We start from the raw sequence: 14,141 nt of genomic DNA on the forward strand, positions 1-14,141 counted from the left end.
CAGTCCAAAAGAGGCTTAGGTTTATTTTACTAGCAAAAAAGCTGGAGGCAGAGGTATGGTTCAAGTTAGAATGTTAGCCTTGAGTGAAAAAGCTAAGGTAGGGAGAGTACAGGTCCCTGAGTTCGAGTCCCAGGGTGAGCTAGAGCTAGTGGTACATACCTGTAACATTAGAGTTTGGGAGACTGAGGCAGGCGGACAGTGAAGTTTCAGGCCAGTTTGGGCTATATAGGGAGACTGTTTAAAAAAGGAAGGGGAAATAGTTTATGTACTATTTATAAATCATATATGTGACATTTTACATATAGAAAATTCTAGAATACTTTTCAACTAACTCCTGGCTTCTAGTTGAGACAGAGTTGACTAATCCCCAATTTCTCATTCATAGATTTTTTTTTTAAGTAATGAAAAAAATATCAGAAACCTGATACATTACATAATGTCATCTGACCTTTGGATTCTAAACCTGTATTTCTGAATTACACTACTTACAATATACAATGAAAGTTGGGTTTTTTTTTTTGAATCAGTACTGGGGTTTGAGTTCAAACACTTGATAGGCAGGTTCTCTACCACTTGAGTCACACTCCCAAACCCTTTTTGCTTTAGTTATCTTTCTGGCAGGAGCTCACTCTTTTGCCCAATGCTGACGTCACGCCATGATCCTCCCACCTCTGGTCTCCCAAGCAGCTAGGATCACAGCTTGGTGTAGAGCATCACCAAACCCGGCCTCACACAGTACGAGTCTGATAAAGGGTCTGGGAGTTACCTGGGAGGAAAAGGCGTTTCCTTATCAGAGCTGCTCTCCTCCAAAGAAAACAGTCTGGTTCACATGGAGTGATTCATAAATTGCTAATTCACTTGTCCTTGAGGAACTGGACTATTTAGAAAACCTTTAACTTCTTTGTTTTTGTTTCCCAATGGAGAGAGAGAGGAAAGGGAATCCTGGTCAGTCACTGCTTTCAGTGGAGAAATTCTATGGAGGAAACATTTTCTCTGGTGACAGTTGAGGTACAAATCTCCTGAGATCAAGAACTATCATTTACTATCACTTAAATGATTTCTTTGTAAAGTACTTTCATGGATATCCTCTCTCCCTTCCTTCCTCCCTCTCCCTGCTCCTTCTTTCTCTCACCATCTCTCTGTGCTAGGGAATGGAGAAGCCAGGGCCTTTCTACTTCCTCAGCCTTGTGTTTTGTTGTGTTTTGAAGGCAGGGTCTCGGTATCTAGCTCACGCTGTACTCTAGACTCATGATCTTCCTGCCTCAACCTCTCAAGTGCTAGAATTACAGGTGTATGCCACCATGCCCAGCTGAATATCTGTATTTGTACTACTTATAAGCCTGAGTTGGTGTCAATCTCTGGTTTATAGATGAGGAAGTTGGACATCAGAGATTTAAAGGGTCTCAGGGTAGCAAGTAGGAGAGCACATCAGCCCATCAAGTTTATGTCTGTCTGACAGCCCTACTCTGGAAGTTGTCAGGGAAGTCATTGCTCTGGGATCTCTCATGGTTCTTGAGTGTGTTGGAATTAAGTTTGCTATGTATTTTGTGGGCTGGAAATGCATTTTAAAAAGCAAAATAGTTTATTACTCTCTAGGTTTAAGTAAAAATGTTTGGGTGACCAAGAAGTCAGAACAAGGAGGAATGAAAAGTAGATTACAGGTGCTCTCCTTTGGTACTGGGTTTGATTGAACTCAGGGCTTTTGCTCAAGAGGCAGGTGCTCTACCACTTGAATCTCACCCCCAACTCTTTTGTACTTTCGTTATTATTTTTTGTCAGTTGTGGGGCTTGAACTCTGGGCCTGGGCACTGTCCCTCAGCAATTCAGCTCAAAGCTAGTGCTCTACCACTTGAGCCACAGTGCCACTTCTGGTTTTCTAGTGGTTTATTGGAGATAAAAGTCTCATGGTCTTTCCTGCCCAGGCTGGCTTTGAACGGTGATCCTCAGATCTCAGCCTCCTGAGTAGCTAGGATTACAGGTGTGAGCCACCAGTGCCCAGCTTTGCACTTTATTTCTTGGAGAGGATCTCAATATTTTTTGCCAAGGGTGGCCTCAGACTTCACTCCTCCTACCTCTGGCTTGCTGAGTAGCCAGCCATGTACCATCATGCCCGGCCCTATAGGACTCTGTCATCCTTGAGGCTTTGGTCTACAGCACATACAGACTTTCTTTTTGTGTACAGCCTGAAGATTAGTCCTGATTTATAGGCCCTACCAAAACCCTAGGAATCTTCTGAGTGAGAAGCCAAGGCAAGAACTTTGCTGGTACTAGGATTTGAAATCAGGGCTTCACTCTGGCTTGTTTTGCTGGTGCTCAACCACTTGAGCCACACCTGCAGCTTGCCCTTTGTTTTTTGGCCGGTTAATTGGAGATAAGAGTCTCAAAGACTTCTGCCGTAGCTGGCCTCGAACCAAGTACCTCCAGGTTTCAGCCTTCTAAGCAGCTAGGCTTTCAGGTGTGAGCCCCTGGTGCCTAAACTGCAGCTTTCCCTTTTCAACTTCCAGGGCAATTTCTTTTTAACAAAATAACTTAAATCCATATTCTAGACAACCGGCCAGTTTCATAACTTTCCTTTGTCTTTTATTTGCACCAACAACCCGGTCTCCATTCATGTCTCCTTGTGAGTTCTATTACGAATTCCATAAAAAAACACGGTGGCTCACGCCCGTACTCCCAGCAGCAACTCAGGAGGTGGAGGGAGGAAGATCCAGGTTCAAGATCAGCTGGGCAAAAAGTACAAGACCCCATCAGAACAATACAAAGTCAGACAAAACAAACAAAAAACCATGCAGACGCGATGGCGAGCCGGACCGAAGCCCTCCTGCGCTCGGCGGGCACCCACAGGCCTGACTTTTGCCGCCTCTCCCGGGCGGCTGCACGGCTCAGGGCCCCACGCGCCCGCGGGTGACGGGTGACGCAGAGGCGCGCCCCGCCCCGACGTGCCGGGGCGCACGCGCACGCAGGCTCGGGGGCGCGCAGGGCCGGGCCGGCGCGGCGGCGGGCGCGCGTGCGGCTCCGGGAGGCGGCAGCGCGGCGGAAGCGGCGAGGGCGGCGGGCGTCCGGCTCTAAGGAGGCGGAGGACGACGAGGAGGAGGAGGAGGAGGAGGAGGAGGAGAAGGCGGCGGCGGCGGCAGCAGCAGCGGGAGCTGCGGACCGGGCTCGTCTGGCAGGACCAAGGGCTCGGGGTGTGGGGCCGAGCACGGAACCTCCCCTCCCACACACACCCCCGGCTCGACCACCCTGTCGGCCGCCCCGACGCCTGGGCCGCGGAGTTCGTGTCCCGGCTCGGACCCCGGCGCCCAGCCTGGAGCCGTAACCTTGAGGCGGCGGCGCCGGCGGGGCTGGGCCGGGCCGGGCCGGGGGGCGGCGGCGGCGGCGGCGCTGGATCCACGGTTGCCGGAACGTTGGCGGGAGATGTCGAACCCCGGGACGCGCAGGAACGGCTCCAGCATCAAGATCCGCCTGACAGGTAAGGCCGGACCCAGGCCCACCCGCCGCCCCGGCGCCCCCTCTCCGCGCAGCCCGGGCATCCCCCCCGCAGGGCGCCCTCGGATGTCGCCCTTCCCCACGCCGCCCCGGTCCCCGGACCTCGTCACCCCCCTCCACCCCCTCGGCGAGAGCCCCTCGCTTCTCCCTCCGGCCCCGCCCCCGGCGCCCCGCCTCCTGGATGCTCCCCTTCACCCCCCCCCCCGCGCTTCCCTCCCTCTCCCCCACACCTGCCCCTAGCTTCTCCCGGCCCCCCCCTCCGTCCCCAGGCCACGCCCCCGCACCGAGACCACGCCCCCTGGCTTCACTCGTTTGCTCCCCCCCCCATTCCTGCCTGTGGCTTCTCCCAGTCCTGCTCCCTCCTTCCCCCCATACCCCCCTCCCTGTCAAGGCAACGCCCCCCTAGCCTCGCTTTCCCCCCCCCCCCGCCCCCCCGGCCCCGGCTTCTCCCGACCCCACCTCTGTCACCGAGGCCTCGCTCCTGACTTCACTCTCTTGCTTGTCCTCCCCCCCCAATTCCTGTCTCTGGCTTCTCCTGGCCCCACCCCCCCGACATCAAGCCACCCCTAGGCATCTAGGCAATACCCTCCGGCTTCACCCTCCCCCCGGGTCCCTCCTAACTGCCCCTGGCTTGGCTTCTCCAGGCCCCGCCCCCGGCCTCGAGGCCATGCCCCTGTTGGTCCCCCCCCCCACCTGCTCAAGGCCTCTTCTGCCCCCGGCCTCGAGACCACGCCCCTTGGCTTCACTTACCTATTCCCCCCCCTTCGTGTTCCGGGCTTCTCTGGTCCCTGGCTTCCCTCCTGTTCCCTCCCCTCCCCTGATTCGTCCCCCCTCCCCCACACCTGTTCCTGGTTTCTCCCTGGCCCCGCCCACTCAGTGCCCCTTTTTTTTTCTCCTTCCACCCCTCCTCACCCCCCGTATTCTCCCCTGCTCTCCCCCACCGGCTTCCTCCCTCGGCCCCACCCCTTGCTCCACTCCGCCCCCTCGCTTTTCCCTTGTCCCTGCCCCCTCTTCTCACCCACCACCTTCCCACCTTCTTTATGTCTTTCTTCCCTCGTCCCCAGCCTGCTCTCACTTTTACTCCCACCCTCTCCTCCCCACTCATGTACTTGTTCCCTTATTTCATCCCTCTTGGATCCCCATCTCCAGCCCACCCTCCCCTCCGTCCTCTTTCTGGCTTCCCGCCCCCGGCCTTCTTCCCCCTCCGGCCCCGCCCACTCTTTCCCCTAAGCCCCGCCTCTCATTTCCACTTAGTCCTGCCCTCGCTTATCTCCCCGACTCGCCCCCACGCTTCTGTCTAGCAGCCTCCACCCTTTCTTTCCTACAGCCCCGAATTCCTCCAGCCTGGCTTGGAGGGAGCGGCTCCATGGCCTGTTCTTGCTTTCCCCCTGGTCCAGACCTCACCCGTCTGGTGCATTTCCTTTTTCCTGAGGCCAGGCCACTGTTTTCTGTCCTTTCTGCTTCATCCCTTCTTACCTGGCCCTTGTTGCAATTCTGCCCCATTCACTCTCCCTCACACACTAGGGGCTGTGTAGCAGCTCTGCGCTGGTGCAGGCCCCTAGATTCCCTGAGTCTTCAATGGAATGCCTATGTTTCCTAGGAGGCTCTGTAGTGCCACCTTCAAGGGTGGGCGCGAAGCTCTGCTGTGGGCCTATGACGTGGTTGTGGTTTGGATGCGTAGAGGAGCGAGATGCCTGTTGTAGTGGCTCCTTCTCCGGGGCTCCCCAGGTTCCCGGCCACACTGCAGCCGGGCTTCCCTTCTCACTCTGCAGTCCTGGCTGCGGGCCTCAGCCTCCTCCCCTTGCACCTCCCTGCCCTGCCTGTGACAGCCGGTCCCTCAGTGTTGCAGATATGGTTCTGTTTGCAGAGTTTCAAAACTCCAGTATTTCCAGTCCTAAAAGGGAAGAAAAACTTCAGTCTCAGGAATTTGACACTGGATTTTCCTGCTTGGTGGCCTGAGGATTCTAAAATCGGGCCTGGCCAGGTTCCTTTAAAATGAGCATTTTGAGCTTTCTGGCACAGATATATACCAAGTAAACAATAGATGACTTTTTCATACCGGAATTTCCTTTGAAAGACTGTAGTTGTGTGGTCTACTTTTTGATTTAAGAAAGGGATTTGTATGAAGATGTCAGATGAGGTTATTTGGCCCCAAACACAATCTCTGGTCTCGTAAAGTGACTGTTACATTTGTGAGATCGTTGCTGTTGGAAAAACAATACTACTCATTTGTGCCAGGGCCTGAAACCCTTCTACCTAAGGCATGCATATACACATCGTTATTTTTTGTAGTTACTTAAGTAATTTTTGGTATTGCTATGCTTGTAAAGCCTTAATTACAAATTTGGTTCTGATTTACAAGGTAATATGTAATTGACATCAGATTGGTTTCATTTTCCTTGTTAAAAGGAGTAGTAACTGGTTTGGGAAGTTGTAGTAGAAACGAGGTAACTGTTATAGAAGGACTAGAGTTCATTTACAGTATTTGTGTCAGGTGTATGTGTATTAACTAGTCCTAATTGGCTGCTCTGGTTTCTTTCCTGTCAAAAGGGGGGACTTTGTTGATTTAAGTGTTACAAATGCAGAACTGCTTCAGAGTTTTGGGGTATTCTTTATATGGAAGTGGTACTGTGACTTTGCAATGAATATCACACTAAGCATAACGAATACAGTTCTAAGTCTGTAGGACTCTAGAGTTCTAAAAGAACATGAAGGACTTTTTGGCCCATGATGGCTCATCTGTGGTGGCAAGCAAGTGGAGAGTAAGGTTAGGAGCCTTGGGTTGGTGAGATCTGTACCTGCGCAAGTGTTTAACCTTGCTGGATCTGAGTCCTACCTTGAATGTCAAGTGAGGTTTCAACTCCCTTACAACATTCTTGGATGTCTTCACATGATATATCCACTTGGGTGCCCACTTGTTTCAAGTGACTGTTGGGTGTGTACACTTTCTTGTTCTTGTCTTGATGGTCAGAACAACATCGATGTTTGAGTTAGGCCCAGCATTGATTTTGTGTGCTGATTACATTTGTACTGTTTTTCTTCCTGGGGGACCTGTTTTGATTTTGAAAACAGTTGGGTAATATGGTGAACTACATTTGAAAGTCTGGTCCAAACAGAAGAAAAATGTCTGAGTTTTTGAAATAATATAATCTTAATGAATGTCTTTGTGATATTTTCACAGGGAAATAATTTTTCAACAGTTTCATTAAGTTTGGCAATATAATAAACACAAAATCAAGTGATGCTTGTTAAAGAGCATTGTCCTGCACACATCTTAGAGCCCATTGGCAAATCCAACACTTTCAGAAACATTTTGATTTCAGACTCAAGCAGAATTGCAAAAGCTTTGTTCTTATGTGGTATACAAATGAATCCCAGATACTCATCTAGGTCACTTTGGGTAAAAAAATGGAATTTGGAGAACTATGGGTTACATGGTGCTCTTCAAGAAAATTTTACTCTGATGTTAACTAGTTAGTTGAAATCCTTTATGCCTGAACCTTGTAAATGCTTTAATGCCAACACTCTCCTAGGCCATAATACCTCCAGTATCTTGCCTTTTGGAACACAACTATCAAGACCAAGGTTTCCTTATGGAAATGTGAGGCTAGTTTTTATTTTTGGTGCCAGTACTCAGAGCCTGGGCACTGTCCCTTTGTGCGTGCGTGCGTGCGTGCGTGCGTGCGTGCGTGCGTGCGTGCGTGTGTGTGTGTGTGTGTGTGTTGGTCCTGGGGCTTGAACTTAAGGCCTAGGCACTGTCCCTGAGTTTTTTAGCTCAAGGCTAGTGCTCTACCACTTTGTGCCACAGCTCCACTTCCAGTTTTCAGGTGGTTAGTTGGAGGTAAGAGTCTCACAGACTTTTCCTGCCCAGGCTGGCTTCAAACCATGATTCTCAGATCATAGCCTCCTGAGTATCTAGGATTACAGGCATGAGCCACCAGTGCCTAGCTCTGTCCCTTAGCTTTTTCTCTCTAGGTTGGCGCTCTACTACTTGACTTACAACTCCACTTCTTCCAGCGTTTTGCTGGTTTATTGGAGATAAAGAATCTCATGGACTTGCCTGCCCAGGCAGGCTTTGAAGTATGATCCTCAGATCTCATCTGCCTATTCCTGATCGTGGCTCCCAGCATACGGCTGTTTTTAAAGAAGGAGCACATATGCCTTTGCAATGAAATAGCTGCTGTCCTGGCTCTCTGTCCTGGAGGCTTTTGTTATTTCCATTGTGCAGGAGCAGTTAGGTGGCCTAGTTGATTCAACATAGTTCAGCTTCTCGAGAAAGTTTAAGAAAACCACTAGGCATGTTGATCTTGTCCACTGTATCAGCAAAGAGCCTCACTCACTGGCTGGCCTTAGTAAGAGGTCTTATTTCACCTACTATGGTAAGATGCAGACAGTGTCAGATCATTGCTTAGCCATGTGCTGCATCTCAGTTTGTGTGATAATTTCCTTAGGGTTTGCATCAAGTCTAAGCAAGTACAAGATTTAGGTCCCAAAATCTTTCATGGATTTTATTTGTGTGTATATTTGTCCGTGTGTCTGTATGTCTGTGTGTGTTGTGCCAGTCCTGGGCCTTGAACTCAGGGCTTGGGTTACTGTTTCAGAGCTTTTTTGCTCAAGGATAGAGCTCTACAATTTGCTCCACATCTTACTTTTTTTTTTTTTTTTAAGTTCATTGGAGGTAAGCGTCTCAAGGACTTTCCTGTCCAGGCTGGCTTTGATTTGAGATCCTTAGATCTCAGCCTCCTGATCAGCTAGGATTACAGGCATGAGCCACCAGTGCCTGCCTATGTGTATTTTTTAAAGTAAATTATCCATCAAACTGAAATTTTTTACTCCATGTTTATCACTTAGAGTTCAATGCTGCTCTTTTTGCCACCCTGAAAGTTGTTTCTGAACATTCTGCTTTTTTCTTAGTTAAATTTTTATCTTCTTAGGTCACTCTGGAGGCTTATTACTAGTAAACTATTTTCTCAGGAATTGAAAAGGAAGGAAGAGAAAGAAGAAACACCCAAAATATTTCAACATTAGCCTAGTGGTCCAGTTAAGTAGATGGGCTGTTTTGTAACTTGTGTGGGCACTGTTAAAAGTTAAAATAGCCAAATTATGCAATTCAGTAAGTGGTTGAAAGCTCTGTGGGGTGGAATATTTGATATCTTCACAATAACTTCTGCTTGAGGATTTTTTTTTCTTGGATTGATTTTTTTATAATGTCAAAACTTTCAGAAGTTCAATATTTTTCAGCAAGTAAGGAATGAAAACCTTTGTTACTAAACAGCTAATTTATGGTTTGTTGTTTTCTAAGGGCATTTTATCAAGAGCAAGCCTCAACTTATATTTGCTTGTCTGCAGCTTGCTGGCTCTGACTCTGTCTCCAGCTGATGGAAATCCCACAGGCCATTGCTAGTTAAAGGAGAGCAGAAATCACATAGCCATGTGGAGCGGGTGTATTTTCTTTATACCACATTAGAGAATTACTATTGTATTTACAGATGCAATTTAATCCATTTCAATATTTAAACCTAGTGGAATGCTGTTTCCCCATTTCCGGACTCATGGAATGGGGTGGGCTCCGGAGGACTTTCATTGTCTTAAAACACGGCTAAATCATGTTCAGCTCCCTGACGCTGTGCCAGCCCTGCCATTCCAGCTGTGTGCACCTCCTCTGCAGCCAAAAGGAATTCTAATTGGCTGAGGAATGTCGGCAGCATCGTGTATCACTGAGCAGAAACCTATTCTGCTGCCTGATGCGTTTTAGATGTTGCCAGCTCCTGACTCCAGCGTGGAGTTGCTTTCAGGAGAATGTGTGCAGCTTCAGTTGTAGATGGCAGCCTGATTTCTTATGTGGTGGGCGTGTGCTCAGTTCTCTGAAAGCCATGGGTCTTCCTGGTGCTAAGGAGCCCACTGGCTTGGCAATCAGAAGGCCTGAATTTTACTTCTAACTCACTGAAATACCACCATGAAGAAGAGATGTGGAGAATTACCACGTTTCCATGCCTCCATTTCCTGTCTGTAATATGAGCTATCTTTCTTTTTATACCATGCTAGACCTGAAAAGGATGGGTTAACTATTTTGATGGGTAGTTGTGAATTATTTATGGTCTAGCACAGTGTAATAGACTCCTAGCTGGACGGTCTGTCTTGTGCCACTGTGACTACAAGTGGTAAAGCTCATGTGTCCGTTGACACTGGAGAAAATCTCTGGAACGGATTGATAAACATGGAAGATGATACCCAGAAATGAATAGTTTTCTATGTGTTCAGAAAGTTCCTTAGGGAGATAGTGTTACAAGCCCAAAGCTACATTGTCCGTAATGGAGAAACCTTGGAGGCATTCCTTTAAAATGAGGAGTAATTCAGTGATATACAGTGTCTCCATATTTATTAACAGGAGTAAGGTGTCAATACGGGAAACAAAATGGCTGTGATTTGCAGGTTATATGTTTGTATATATTTTAAAACCATCCTGAAAATAATCTGAAAAGTAATAAGCAATAAAGAACTTTTTTTGTAGCTAAATAGAAAATGTTTCCTTGGTAAATATATGATGAAACCATTGTGCAAGGATAAACTAGGAAAACAATTTCAAATCTATATGGAAATGAATGTCTGGGAGCCTAAGCATGGTGGTGCATTCCTGTAATCTCAGCTACTTGGGAGGTGGAGATGACGAGGATCACGGTTCAAGGACAGCACTAGCAGAGTTAGCCATACCCCGCCTCAGCCAATAAACTGGGCATTGTGTCTTGAATCTGATGCCAGCTACATGGGATATATGTATAGAAGGATGGAGGCCCAGGGCAGAAAACAAAACCCTATCTTAAAAATAACTGAAAGAGGAAATGACTGATGGTGAGGAGACTGCCTAGCAAGCCCAAGGTCCTAGGTCCAAACCTCAGTACTGCCCCCTGCTTGCTTGAATCCCTCCCTCCCTCCCTTCCCTCTCTACTTCCCTTCCTTCCCTCCCTCCTTCCCTTCCCTTCCTTCCCTCCCTCCTTCCCTTCCTTCCCTCCCCTTCCTTCCCTCCCTCCTTCCCTTTCCTCCCTTCCCTTTCCTCCCTCCCTTCCCTTCCCTCCCTTCCTTCCTTCGTTTTTTTGGTTATGGGGCTTGGTTCCAGGCTGGGGCACTATCCCTGAGCATTTTTGCTCAAAAGGCTAGCACTCTACCACTTTGAGCCACAGTGCCACTTCCAGTTTTCTTGTGGTTAGCTGGAGGTAGGAGTCTCTTGGATTTGTTTGCCTGGGCTGGCTATGAATGGTGATCCTCAGATACGAGCCACTAGTACCTGGCTTTGAAATCCATTCTGTAAAGTTAATATATACTAATAAACATTTTAAAAGTTAATCAAGAAAAGGGCAATGACAGAACAGCAAAACTACAGACAGTTCATTGGAAACAAAGTGAAGGTGGATTTCAAACACATGAAAAAACAATCAAGCCTGGTTTTGCTAAAAATGCACTTTTCTTTTTAAAAATATCTTTAAATTCATAGCCTTCTCTGTTTTCATAGAACAAAATATAAATTGGAGCTTAGGTGCAGTGATTTTTCACAGATCCCCTGGGCAGGCAGAAGGAGGACAGGTGGGAAAAATAGTTCTGGTTGGTTGTAGGCCCAGGGCAGACTGGTGCAGGGAGGTGCTGTCAGGTAGGGAGTGTGTGTACCCCTTCTAGCACTCGGTCCCTCACACTTTTCCTCTCAGTGCTATTCAAATCTCATGAACAAAATGATTGCGGCATTGTTTGCAATTACAGAGCCGGAGATCAGCTTAAATACGCAGCCAAAGAGAACTACTTAAATAAATTACTGTGTATCCCCCAAGGGTGTGTAGCTAGTCAAAAGAATAAGATAGTGCTTTTGTTGTGATTAGGAACATTCTCCCAGATACTGTGCTGAGTGGGAAGGGGCATGATTCAGTAGAGTGCTCAGTGCACATACTAGTTAAGTAATAAAACTTAAAAAGGGCGGGGGCGAGGCTTGTAGATAGGTTTGTATAGACTGTCAGGAGGAGGCTACTGTTGAAAATAAAATGCTAACTGGGGGGAGAGGGAAGAAAATGCTGTGATTTCTCTCAGGAGGGGGAACCTGGAGGAGGAGACCCCAAAGTCTTCTGATTGAATTCTCTTTTTTTTTATTTTTGTGTGCCAGTACTGGGGCTTACACTCAGCTTTGCACTCTTACTTGGCTTTTTTTTTTTTTTTAAGGCTGGTGATCTCCTACTTGAGTCACAGTTCCAGTTCTGGCTTTTTGCTAGTTAACTGGAGATAAGAGTCTCACAGACTTTCCTGCCTGGTCTAGCTTCCAACAGTGATCCTCAGATCTCAGCCTCTTGAGAAGCTAGAATTACTGGTGTGAGCTGCTGGCATGTGGCTTCATTGAATTCCTTTTGTGCAGCTTAATCTCCTCCACCTTTTACCTTTTACTCCATTGCTTTCCAAGAGTGAAAAATACTAAAAACAGGAAAGAACCTATAGCTCTTAAGTTTTTAATATATTAACTGCCAGTAGTAATTGTTTTACAATGTAAGTGTTCTGAACATCTGAAATGCTGATACCAAGTGTATTTTATTTATCAATTTCTTGAGACAGGGTCTCAAGACGTAGCTCAGACTATAAGCCTCAGCCTTGTGATCCTCTCTCAACATCCTGAATGCTGGGATTGCAGGTGTAGCCCACATGGCTGGCTCCAAATACTGTTTCAAGACTGGTCTAGCATCCCAGATTTGCCATGTGTCTGGTGTTTCCTATAGGAGGGCTCTGGGTTTTGCACTGTGAAACACTTTGTACACTTGCCTTTTGCTCAGAACAAACTTGTTTTCCTAGAGAATGTGTTTATTCTGATACTGAGACATCTTTCCTCTCAAAATCCTGTTAGCACATGTTACAGTAAGTCTCGGTGATTCTTTCCAGATTCAGAAACTGGAGCCCTGTTGTCCAGGGTTCCTACAGAGTTCTTTGAAAAACTGCAGTCTCAATTTTGAAGATTGATGCTGGTTTTGTAATTTATTTGGAAGGTTAGTTGGGGTTATCACTGGTTTTTGTAAAATAACCTCATCTTGGCGGGGGGGGGGGGGGGGGGGGGGGGGGGGAGGGGGGGGGGAGACGTTTACCCAGTAAAGCAGGTGTTTGTAATCACTGGTCACATGGAGGCTGTTTGAAGGCTTTTTTTTTTTTTTTTTTGGTCATGGGGCTTGAACTCTGGGCTTGGGTGCTGTCCCTGCGCTCTTCATCTTTTTTTTTGGGGTCCGGTCGTGGGGCCTGAACTCTGGGCCTGGGCGCTGTCCCTCAGCTCTTCAGCTCAAGGCTAGCGCTCGACCACTTGAGCCACAGCACCACTTCCGGCTTTTTTTCTTTTTGCTTATGTGGTGCTGAGGAATCGAACCCAGGGCCTCATGCATGCAAGGCAAGCGCTCTACCACTGAGCCACCTTCCCAGCCCCTGTCCCTGCGCTCTTAAGCGCAAGGCGAGCACTCTACCGCTTGAGCCACAGCACCGCTTCCGGTTTTCTAGTGGTTTATTGGAGTAAGAGTCTCATGGAGTTTCCTGCCAGGGCTAGCTTTGAACCGTGATCCTCAGATCTCAGCCTCCTGAGTAGCTAGGATGACAGGAGGGGAGGGGGGGGTTGTTGATACCTGACTCAAGTAGAGAAGAAAAGGCCCTGTGTTATTTTGCTTGTACTTTACCTCTTAGCTCTTGGGATGAAAACCCTGAGGTTTTACTCGCTTTGTAGGTTGGTTACTGCTGACCGTGCCCCATTACAGATGAGTGGATGGCTGCCGTTTGTCTGCAGCTGGCTGCAGAGCTAAGGGAGGCCTCAGAGCAGCCACAGCTGCGCACTGGGTCTCAGAGCGTCCTTCGAGTGCACACACACACAGCTCTCACGTGAGCCAAGGCAAAAGCTTCTTTTTTTGGTGTGTGCTGCTTTTATTGCTGAGTTTAAAAAAACTAGCATGCAATTTGTTTTATTATCTAAAAACATACTGTACCAGAGAGAAAAGGGATGTTCCCTTGTCTGAATGGATAATGCTACAGTGTGCAGGTACAAAACACTCAGAAGCACACTTTATCCAGCTGTTAGAGATGCATTTGTTTAAAATAATATCATGGAGGAGAAAGGGTAAATTTATTGGTGGACACTGACACATCTCTTCTTAGGATATTAGGTAAAGCTTGGGTTTGTTTTTGAACAGGTAGCTTTTTTTTAACCTGTAATTATGCAAGGCTGGAAACTTGATATTCTTTTTGTGTGTATGTGCCAATCTTGGGGTGTGAACTCAGGGCCTGGGCACTGTCCCTGAACTACTTTTGCTCAAGGCTAGTACTCTACTACTTGAGCCACAAGTACCACTTCTGTTTATGTGGTACTGAGGAATTGAACCCAGGGCTTCAGGCATGCCAGGCAAGTACTCTACCACTGAGCCACATTCCCAGCCCATTGATACTCTTTTCTCTAGTGGATTTTTTGTTCGTTTGTTTGTTTTGTTTGTCGGTCGTGCGGCTTGGAACTCTTGAGCTTGGACGCTGTCTCTGAGCTCTTCAGCTCAAGGCTAGCACTCTACTATTTGAGTCCCAGTGCCACTTCCAGCTTTTTCTGCTGATGTGGTACTGAGGAATCAAACCCTGGGCCTCATGCATACAAGGCAAGCACTCTACCACTGAGC

The 14,141-nt window shown here is 47.8% G+C and overlaps 1 protein-coding gene across 2 annotated transcripts in view; it reads left to right on the plus strand.

Annotated features, from left to right (window-relative positions):
* The first annotated feature begins 3,078 nt into the window (after positions 1-3,078).
* Smurf1 (SMAD specific E3 ubiquitin protein ligase 1) overlaps positions 3,079-14,141 on the plus strand; it is an 83,728-nt gene continuing 72,665 nt past the window's right edge. For both annotated transcript variants that reach the window (XM_042686960.1, XM_042686961.1), the window contains exon 1: positions 3,079-3,469. In XM_042686960.1, the coding sequence (XP_042542894.1) occupies positions 3,415-3,469 (55 nt within the window). In that variant the 5' untranslated portion in view covers positions 3,079-3,414. The remainder of the gene's footprint in view (positions 3,470-14,141) is intronic.

Source organism: Dipodomys spectabilis, unplaced genomic scaffold (genome assembly GCF_019054845.1).
Source record: "Dipodomys spectabilis isolate Male_0828 unplaced genomic scaffold, ASM1905484v1 ptg000098l, whole genome shotgun sequence".
Classification (NCBI taxonomy): Eukaryota; Metazoa; Chordata; class Mammalia; order Rodentia; family Heteromyidae; genus Dipodomys; species Dipodomys spectabilis.